This window comes from Myotis lucifugus, unplaced genomic scaffold (genome assembly GCF_000147115.1).
Source record: "Myotis lucifugus unplaced genomic scaffold, Myoluc2.0 scaffold_555, whole genome shotgun sequence".
Lineage (NCBI taxonomy): Eukaryota > Metazoa > Chordata > Mammalia > Chiroptera > Vespertilionidae > Myotis > Myotis lucifugus.
The window spans coordinates 95,471-105,429 of NW_005871603.1; the positions used below are offsets into that span (position 1 = coordinate 95,471).

The 9,959-nt window shown below is 59.8% G+C and overlaps 1 protein-coding gene across 2 annotated transcripts; it reads right to left on the reverse strand.

Annotated features, from left to right (window-relative positions):
- Window positions 1-14: 14 nt before the first annotated feature.
- Window positions 15-9,699, reverse strand: STMN3 (stathmin 3). Of its 2 annotated transcripts, XM_006104203.3 has the most exons (5): window positions 9,656-9,699; window positions 3,758-3,853; window positions 3,351-3,526; window positions 1,907-2,098; window positions 15-1,481 (listed from the first exon to the last, which is right to left on the reverse strand). In XM_006104203.3, exons 1-5 carry the CDS (start codon window positions 9,672-9,674, stop codon window positions 1,422-1,424), a joined length of 543 nt encoding a protein of 180 aa, XP_006104265.1. In that variant the 5' UTR covers window positions 9,675-9,699; the 3' UTR covers window positions 15-1,421. The 2 variants fall into 2 exon arrangements, with proteins under 2 accessions (XP_006104265.1, XP_023601318.1); XM_023745550.1 differs by lacking the exon at window positions 9,656-9,699 and having other exon boundaries at window positions 3,758-3,967.
- Between the last annotated feature and the right edge of the window lie 260 nt (window positions 9,700-9,959).

Genomic DNA, 9,959 nt, shown 5'->3' on the forward strand with positions numbered 1-9,959 from the left:
TTTTTTTCTTTTTCTTTTTTTTTGGTACAGCAAAGGTAAAAATTTATTGAACAAGTACAGACTCCCACGTGGGGAGGGGGAAAGAGTCCCTGGGTGGGTCATTTCTAAATGAGTTAATATTTTTTTAAATTTGAGTTCTAATTCCTAATGTGACAGCTGTTGATTCATATAACCCACATCAACAAAGCTCTTTGGAGGTTCTCCATGAATTTTTAAGATTGTAAAGGGTCCCTGAAATCTAAAAGTTGGAGAAGTTTTCTCAAAAGTCCTAGTACATCCATAAATAGGTGATTGTGCAGCCACTGAGGTGACACTTGTGGAGATGCAGGCAGAGTGCCGACATGGCCAGCAGCCACCGGGGCCCCACCCCCTTGCTCCCGGGCTCTGAAGGGGAAACGGGCTGTGTGTCATTTACACACTCATTTCTTAACATTGCCATTGTCACTAGAACTACTCCTAATTGTGGTGGTAAAACAAGCTTGATAACAGGCTTCCATGGGAGTTGCAGCTCCTTCATACACAGGCTGTAGCTCGAAGCCTATTCCCCACCCACAGACGCAGGACACTGGGACGGTGCAACTGTTTCTTAAACACACAAGTTTGTTTTTTCTTTAATTGCTCATTTGATTTAGTTTTTAAGTTCACTTTCACTACAGGATGAGATGGGTGCATTTACACTAGGCTTCCGCGATGAGAGCTGCCGCAGCTAAAAGAAACTCAGCCTTCAGCTCCCTTTCCACATCCCTCTGAGTCCCACCAAAGCTGCAGGAGACATTGCTGGGCTCACTCCTCGCTTATCCCTCCTCAGAGGCTATCTCGATGGGGACGAGGAGGCCTGGGTCCCTACCTCCCCCTAAGCCCCGGGGATCAGCTTCCACCCTGATCCCTGGCTGGGCCCCCATTCATTTCTGCAGGAAGGAAGCTGGGCTCTGGGGGCTGCAACCACCTGGTATCTGAGGCACCGGCTCTGGGTCCTGCAAGGACTTGTAGTCTGTCCCCTCCTGCTCTCCGCCAAGAGGATGGTCAGCAGGGACCCTGCCGCCAGTGCCCAGCGGAGGGGTGGGACTGCCCAGCATAAAGCCCTACATGTTCCTGCCACCACTGCTGGTCACCATCACATCCACTAAGAGGACGGCCAAGGGGGGACCCGGCCACCACCCGGCCTGGTGCCTGAACTGAGGGACCTTGTGCCCCACCCCCACCCCGCCCGTGACTCCTCCAAGGAGAGCCGTGGCCAGCGGCTGCCCCGGGACTGGACAGCTCAGAGTGCGGAAAGAGAAGCATAAAGCTGGGAGTGTGGGAGGAGAGGGGAGGAGCGGGAACAAAATGTTCATCTAGACAGAGCTGAACAAAACAAAAACAAAACCCGAATGTGTTCTTGTCTCGGCTCAGGATCCAGGCGCTGTGGTGTTCAAAGCCCCTTAGCCGGACATCTCCTCTCGCTGCTCCTTGTTCCTGCGCACCTCGGCGGCATGCAGCTCCTGCGGGGGTCGAGGCGGGGGTGGTGAGCTGGGGTCCTGCTCCCGCACCCCACCCCACCCCTCCCCACCCTCCGCAGTGTCAGGGCCTCGCCTCATCCTGGGCTGGCCCCAAGCACGGACCCGGCGGTGGGGCGCTGGTGGTGCATTGGGCAGGAACCCGCCAAAGGATGGGGCTCCTTGGGGACTTCCCTGGCCCCCAACCCAAAGCAGCTCCGCCCGTCTCCTAGCTCACATCCGGATGCGCTGCTTCAGAGCACTTCAAAGGTGACGCCTGTCCGTTCATTACTGCGCTATCGACTGTGTCCCAGCAGGACCAGATGATGGCTCTCCATTCGCCCACTGCTGGAGGTCCCCCCAAATGCCGGGTGAACCCATCCCGCGGCCCCCACTCTCTGCCTGGGGTCCCGCCCCGCCCGGGCGCGCACCTTCTCGCGCAGCCGCTCGCGCAGCGCCGCCAGGTGCGCCTCGCGGATCTCCTTGCTGAGCTCCATCTTGTAGTTGAGCTTCTCCTCCGCCAGGCGGCTGAAGTTGTTGTTCTCCTCCAGCGCCTTGTGCAGCACCTCCCGCTCGTGCTCGCGCCGCTCCGCCAGCTGCTTCAGCACCTGCGCCTCCTGCGTCTGTGCGGCGCGTTGGAGGGCGTGGAGCGCGGCCCGGCTCCGCCCGCAGCCCAGACCCCCGCCCCCTGGCCCGCGACGCTGCCATCTGACCCGCCAGGGCCCGTCAACCCCTCCCGTCACCCTGCCCTGCTGCCCTCAAGACACACATCTTCGCGGAGCTCACGCCTACCCGGTCCTGATTCGGGGAGGGTGACCTCCTTCCTGGTTTGCCTGCCTTCCGGGGACCTGAGCGCTGAAAGCTCCGAGGCCCCAAGAGACCTCGTCGTTCTGTCCCTGGCCCCTGGCCACAGAGCTGCCCCCTCCCTGCTAGCCTGCTAGGCCGAGGGCGCCCTAGGCAAGGCAGCCTCCGTTCTTCTCGCTCCAAGCCCAAGCCCGCGGTGCGCTGGGAGAGTGCTGAGGAGCAAAGGGAATCTAAACTTGTGGGCCATCACTGAGCCTTCCTGTCTCTTCCTCAAACCTCTGCCCACTGAGCACAAAGGAGCCGTTTGGTACGGGCCAGGTGCTGAGCTTCCTGAGGTGCTAGGAGTGTGGCCAGCTCCCAGGGATGTGGGGAGAGGCTAAGTTGGAGAGAGGAGCCTGGGCTGCTGGTGTCACAGTGTTGGGCCCTTCTGGGGGAGGGGCTGCCCAGTGGCCCCCAAGGACAGCCTGAGCTCCCAGGGGTAATTAGAGCCCTCTGCCTCCCACAAGCCAGTCACTCCGGGTATCTCAGGTCTCACGGGACCTGCTGTGAGGGAGATGGAGCCATTGCCCCTGTCCTGTGAGCTTGGGTACCAGGACACACTCCTGAGAGCAATTCCTCTTCTGTGTGTTTCAGCCTCAGAAGGGCTGGTGTGAGGTGAAGGGGCAGGGAGGGGCCTAGGCTCACTCCCCACTTCTCCCAGAGCCCTTGAACCCCCAACAGGTCTAGTTGTGCAGCCCCCAGCACATGGAGGCCCTTCCTTCTCATTCCCTTGCCCAGGAGAAGGGTGCCAGTCCAGCCTCACATCCCCGGGCCACCACCAGACCCTCCTGGCCATGGCCAAGGCCCTGCAACAGTGTCTGGTTACTGTCTCCCTCCAGCTGACTGCCGTTGGGGGTCCTTCCTCCCCCATCCCATGCTGACCTCTCAGGAGGAGGTCCAGGAAACCATGGGACTCTCCACCCCAGGCCAACCACCAAGCAGCGGTTTGGAGCACCCTGCACCTTGGGGACCATGTCCATGGCCAGCAAGACCTCCTGGCTACCTTCATCAGACCAGATGTGGGGTCCTTACCTTCCTCCGCTCCTCAGCTGCCTCCAGCCGCTTCTGCAGCTCCTCCAGGGAGGTGTCCTTCCTCTTGGGGGGGGAGGAGAGCACAGGGCTCTCCGGTGACAAGTCAGAAGGGGACTTGAGGATGACCTCAAAGCTCTGGCCAGAGGCCCTCTTGTCCAGCTGCTTCACCTCCATGTCTGCAGGGCAAGATCAGACTGGGGCTTCAGGAAGGTCAGCCAAGAGGGGGTGGGTGAAGGGGCTGGTTCCCAGCACACATCCAATTCGAGGCCTGAGCCAGAGGGTGTGGCTGCTCATGGAGGGCCTGCAGGCCTGAGTCCCTAACCAGCCCCTCTCCCCAAAACCCCTCTCCAGAAGCCAGCCAAGCCAGGGGGTCAAAAGGCCACAGAATGGGGAGTGGGCACACTCACCCCCATACTGGTAGATGGTGTTGGGGTGTGGCTGTGAGTAGAAGCAGGAGCAGATGAGCGACAGCACGGACAGCTCCTTCATCTTCTCCTTGTAGGCTGTGGGTGGGAGGCCGGGTGAGCAGCCCCGCCCTCCCTGCCCCATCTCCCCCCATGGCTCCTCCCTCTGGTGCATCTCTCTGGGAGCCTGTCATCTGGCTCTCTCTTTTCCCACATCTGACTCTCTGCATCTCTTCTCTCCCTCCCCACCTGCTGTCTTTCCTTGGACATGCCTCCCTGTGGGTCACCTGCATTGTTCTCTCTGATCCTGTCACTCAGCCCTGGTCTGTCAGGCTCCCTCTCTGCATTGCTGTGTCTCTGTCTCTTGTTCTTTCTTTGGATCACTCCCTCCCTCTGTCTGTGTCTCCGTTCATCCCTCTGTCTTTCTGGCTCTCTGTCACTATCTCTCTTCTTATATTTCTGTGTCTCTGATTCTTTGTCACTGTTGTATTTTCCCAACTCTCACTCCCTCTACCCATCCCCCATACCACTTCCCCTTTTCAGGACTTGCCCCCTGACAACATTAACCACTCAGGACTGGGCTGGCACTGAAGTGGAGCTTATACACTTGGGTGAAGCCCACAGACTTCCTTATCTCTGCCCCCTCCACTTACCCTGACAGTATTGTGGTCACTCCATTAAACCCGGGACTCACCAGATGCTCTGGTTGCCCATCTAGGGCCAACAGGACGGGAGCTGTCCGTTCAGCACCACAGCCCACCCTTTAGCTTTGCAGAGCCATTGCCCTCAAGTAGGAGTTATCACCTCCCAGACAGAAAAAGAGTTGAGCCTGAGCCCTGTTGGGAAAGGGGAAGTGCCCACTCTTGGAATGGAAATAATTGAGCTATTTGTGGTGTGTTCATGGCAAGCCAGGCCTCAAAGTAGACACATTAGTCAATCTTGCAAGCCCAATACTATCACCCCACTCAGCCAAGATGACGCTGGGCCCAGGTGACTCCAGTGACTTTCCCAAACCTCCTCAAGCACAATTCCAGGTGGTCTGTGTTCTTATTGCCACTCCAGCAAGTCCTGAAGTCTAGGAGGCTCAGAGACCCTTGTGACACCAGAGACATACTCCAGGGAGAGGGAGTCTGGCTTCCATGAAGGAAAGGATGCACAGTCCCCTAAGCACTCTCCAAGGGCACACCAACATTTGGACAAGGGTTTAGATGGACAAGAAACTTTCTGATCAAATTTCACACAAGATGCCTGGCCTGCATGGCTCAGTGGTTGAGCGTCGACCTATGAACCAAGAGGTCATGGTTCAACCATGCAGGCTTGATCCCCCATGTGGGGTGTGCAGGAGGCAGCTGATCAAGGATTCTCTCTCATCATTGATGTTTCTCTCTCTCTCCCTCTCCCTTCTCTCTGAAATCAATAAAAATATTTTTTAAAAATTTCACACAAGATGTTTTGAAACTGAGTTAACAGAAAAGTGAGAAGAGTGTTGGTGTTGAAACAGGGCACAGGATAGAAACAATCAGACCCTGGTCTGAGGGAATAGCTCCTGGGGAGCAGGTCCTCCCACAGCCAGCACAGGGAATGAGGTTATTTGATCAGAATACCCTGATGGCCTAGATCAGTGGTTCTCAACCTTCCTAATGCCGCGACCCTTTAATACAGTTCCTCATGTCGTGGTGACCCCCAATTTCATTGTTACAAATTGAACATAATTAAAGCATAGTGATTAATCACAAAACAATATGTAATTATATATGTGTTTTCTGATGGTCTTAGGCGACCCCTGTGAAAGGGTCGTTTGACCCCCAAAGGGGTCGCGGCCCACAGGTTGAGAACCGCTGGCCTAGACTCTTCTGGAGAGAGCCCCAGAGGCTGTGAGGGGACCACGAAGGACTCCTGGACCTCATCATAGAAAGCCTTGGGCGCCTGGAGGGCGTGGGGCAAACACACCTTACTCATTGTCTCCAGGAGGGTGGTGGGGGGCTCAATGGGGATTTTGGTCTGACTTGTCTATTCATGTATCACATGTATGTGTTGTTAAAAGTTCATTTCAAAGAGGAGGCAGAGGGGTACCTCACAGCACATGTGACCAGGCAGAGCCGGCTCACCAGGCACAGCGGCCTGGGAGAGGCTGGGAGTAGCCAGCCCTGAGCTCAGAAGGAAAGAAGCGGGGGGGGGGGGGGGGGGAGTCTCCGGAGAGGCCTGGATCAGGAGGCACCCCTGGGCCTGGGAGAGAACAGGAAGGAGGGGACTCTGTGTGACCCTGCCAGCGCCTGCCACCCGGCACACACACAGTCTCCCATCCTGAGCTTTCAGAACCTGTGTGTGGGTGTATGTTACAGGCCAGGAGCCTGGGGCCTCACAGCTGCTCTGGCTCCTCTCTGCCTTGAGCCTGAAATTTTCCCAGGAAAAGGAGCTGCAGATTCATTAAAGAGAAGGAACAAGTTCATGAACAAATGCCAGGGGGTGCTTCCTTTCAGGTCACTGTCACCTCAGCATGGGGGGCGGCTGGCAGCAATTCAGGGAGCAGGACGGGGAGCATGGGCAGGCATGAGCGCTGCGTTGTCAGGAGGGAGAGGACAGGGACCGGGGGCTGGAGACAGGTCAGAGCTCTCATAGGTCACAGCCGTGCCCAGGGGATGAGTGTCCACCTGGGAATGGAGGGACTGTGTCCTACAGCTTCGAACAGGGACACAGCTCAGTGTCTGATGGTCATGGCGATTCCCCAGGTTGGTGTATCCCAGTCCTTTCCAGTCAACTGATCCTCATGAAGCCAAGTGGGAAGGGACTTGAGAGTGAGCCCTGCTCTGTGGTCTGGCTACATGCCAGAGGGGACTGGCCAGCACGTGGGGAATTGGAGAACGAGGCCAGCTTAGCCTCATGCAAGACAGGAGGTTACACCTGTATTTTCAGAGCTGGAGGGGCTTAAAGGTCATGTCTCATTGCAGAGGGAAGAGATAAAGACTCAGACCCATCCAGGACACCCCTCCACAGACATAGCTCAAGCTCAGAAGCCCCTCGAGGTCACGAGGCACCAGACCTTGTCTCCCCTTCACCAGCACCCTTCTCTTCCCTCCATATCCCTGGCTTCAGGAAGTCATACAAACAAACCTCTGCCATGACCTGGATTGATTTCATCTCCCTCTTCCTCTTCATATCAAATGTTAAATTTGATAAAATGCATATTGGGCTTTGGATGGCTAGATCCCAGATGAGCAAGATTTAGAAGGCACCAAATCAGCACGTAGCCACATGGTAACAACACCAGTGCCTATGGAGGGGGAAAATCCCACCCATTCTCCCAACTGACCCTCAAGACCAGCCAGCCAGGCAGACACCTTTGTCAGCCTCATTTGTACAGAGGAAAAGGAGGCCCAGAGAGGGCAAGTGGCCCACCCAAAGTCACACAGCATGCCAGGATCAGAGCCTGGTCACAAGCCCAGGTCTCTGATGGCACTTTCTTGTTGGGAGCCTTATGGGGAGAACTGGGAGGCCAGGTGGCCCACAGATGCCCACTCACCCCTAGAAGGGCCCTGGGGGCTGCTGCTAACTGTTCCCCAACAGGTGGAACTTGTTGCCACCAAGCTGCCCCTCTCTAACCTGTCAGAGTTGCCTCCAACAGTGCCAGGAGCCCCACATGGGGGGACTTGGTGTAATCACCTTTCTCTGGGCAGGAAACTGGGAAATGTGGCCACAACAGTCACACTACTTGACATGGAGGGGCATTCTCCTCTTGCCAGGCATCAGGCCAAGTGCCTGTCCTGAAATCTCTCATTCGACCCTCAGAACAAGCCTAGGGGAGGTGCTGTCATTATCATCCCCCCAGACGGGAACGGAGGCCCAGGAGCTCAGTAGCAGGCAGGAGACCTCACGCCTGAGGAACTGTATCAGGCGGAGTGAGCAGGAGTCTGCAAGCCTGTGAGAGCCGTGTGCCTGAGACCGACACTGGCCAGGAGAGGCGGCCATAGGGGCCGGGGATGGGAGCTTTCTGTCTGCACAGGAAGAGAAAGCTACGATCAACCTTGTGGCGGCCGCGAGGCCCCTGCAGATGACAACTCTTCACCCTGGTCACTGGGACCAGGCAGAGCCACCTGTGAGTGTGAGCGGGAGGCCAGCGCTGCGGTCAGGTCAGCAATGTCTTTCACAGAGAAGCCACAGCTGGAGTTCACTTAACCTGATTTTGGCCACACTGACTGGGGGCCTCACGCAACCCCCTCTGGGCCAGGCTGCCCTGCTCTCTAGTGCTGAAGGCTGGAGGCGCTGGTGGTGAGCGCACCTGTAGCTACACTCTATCAAGGGTGGCGCTGACGGCAGAACAGGAAAGCCCAGGCCCGGGCCGCCGCCAGGGACCAAGCAAGGGTCAGCGGTGCCCCAACATCTGGCAACGAGAAAGGGCTGGGGTCAGGGGGCTCTGGGGTCAGAGGGTGTCTGTGCACAGCTCTGACAGCCATGGAAGGTGAGGTTTTTCAGCTGCTTACCTGTCAGATGGAGGGGGAGGAGGCCTACTGAGCAGGGTTTTCACCACTAAGGAGGGTGAGCGAGAGAAAACGCTGAGAAGTACTCCCCACAAGAGGCTGCCATGGTCCCGCCCGCAGGCTCAGAGAGGAGCAGGACCAGGGCCCCTCAGGGCAGCTCTCTGGCCACCCGCCCTGGCTGGAGGAGGGACTCTTTCTGCCCAAAGCTGGTCCCCAATCTCCATGCAAGTCAGCGAGAGGCAGGTGCGGAGGAAGCCTAGAGGGACCCGACCCCCAGACGGCGTGGGAGGCGAGTGCTCAGGGACACACACTCCTCCCACGGGTCACCTGGGCACTGGAGTCGCTGGCGGAGGGCCGGGGTGGAGGCCGGGCCCACACGGGTGGGCTGAGCTCTGCAGAGAATCCGGTCCGCGGGGAGCCGAGCGGGGACCTCGGGCGGCCCCCAGGGTGGAGGGAAGGGTGGCGGGAGTGCGGGTCCTGGTCCGAGAGGGAAACAGGGCGGCAGTGGGGCGGCCCGTCCCCGTGGTCCCCGCCGAGTGCCAAGAGGGAGCTGGTCCTGGGGCTGCTGGTGGGAGCAGACTGCTCTGGGGAGAGCGAGCCCCGCTCCCTCGCTCCTGGGGGCCCCTGGCAGTCCCCCGCGTTTGGCAAGTGCCCAGCGGCCACCTCACCACGCCCGGTGCCCGCCCCTCCGCCGAGCTCCGCGCGGGCGTGGGCAGGAAGGCGGGAGAGGGAGGCCGGGCCCCGCGCCGGAAGGCTCGGAGCGGCGGCAGCCCCTCCTCTCAACCGCTGCGCAAAGCAAAGGGCGGTGCCCCCCCCCCCCCCCCGCCCCGCGGTGGCACGTGTCGCAGAGGGGGGTCCCGGCGAAGGCAGCGGCGAGGGGAGGGGGAGCGATGCGAGGTCCGAGCCCCGCCCCTCTGGTTCCAGCGGGTCCCCTCCAGCCCCCTCCCCGCCCCCCCTTTCGGAGCTCTCCGTTGGCGCCGGGAGGGCTGGGCCCGCGGGTCCTGGACCCGGCCTCCCACAAAGGGCCCCTCTTCCCCTCCCCACCCCGCCTTTCCCGAAGGCGCAGTTCACCAGGGTCTGCGCTCGCCGGGCACCTCGGGGGACCTGGTCCGCACCCGCAAGCGCGCCCACCTCCTGGGAGCCCCCCGCTGCCAGGCCTGGTACCGCGACGCCCTCGCCCAGGCCGTTCCCCGGGCCACACCCGCCAGACCCGAGTCGCAATCCCTTGGGGCACGGGGTCGCCCCAACCCGGGACCCCTGAACCCCGGTTCCTGCGGATTCGGCCCGGCCGCGCCCTGCGTCCTTGCGGTGCGTGGGTCCGAGATGAGAAAACAGTCCACAACTGGCCCCAGCACCAGGCGAAGCGAGACAACGGCCTCCGCTGAGACCCGCTGCAGTCCCGGGAAGCCCCGGGCAAGGCGCCTACCGGACATGGTGCTGGCCATGGTGCTGGCGGCGGGTGCTGCGGAGGCCGGGAGGCGCGGGCGCGGCTGGAGCTGCGGCGGGCGAATGCTGCAGAGCCGAGAGGGGAGGGAGGTGGGAGGGAGGCGGCGTGTCGCGGGGAGAGAGGGAGGAGGAGAGGGAGACAAGAGGGAGGGAGGGAGAGGGAGAGAGAGAACTGGAGCCTGGCTATGGCAGGGGCTGCAGGCGTCAGAGAAAGAGGGGTGAGTGAGGGGAGGAGGGAGGGATGGAGGAAGGGAAGAGCCCAGTCTGAGATGCGGGGCAGAGTG

Excerpts from the sequence above, each read along its gene's own strand:
- STMN3 (XM_023745550.1), bottom strand. The coding sequence starts at position 3,929 with ATGCACCAGAGGGAGGAGCCATGGGGGGAGATGGGGCAGGGAGGGCGG. Across the intron at positions 3,527-3,757 it reads CACCATCTACCAGTATGGGG|ACATGGAGGTGAAGCAGCTG; the intron begins GTGAGTGTGCCC and ends CTTGCCCTGCAG. Across the intron at positions 2,099-3,350 it reads CAGCTGAGGAGCGGAGGAAG|ACGCAGGAGGCGCAGGTGCT; the intron begins GTAAGGACCCCA and ends CGCGCCGCACAG.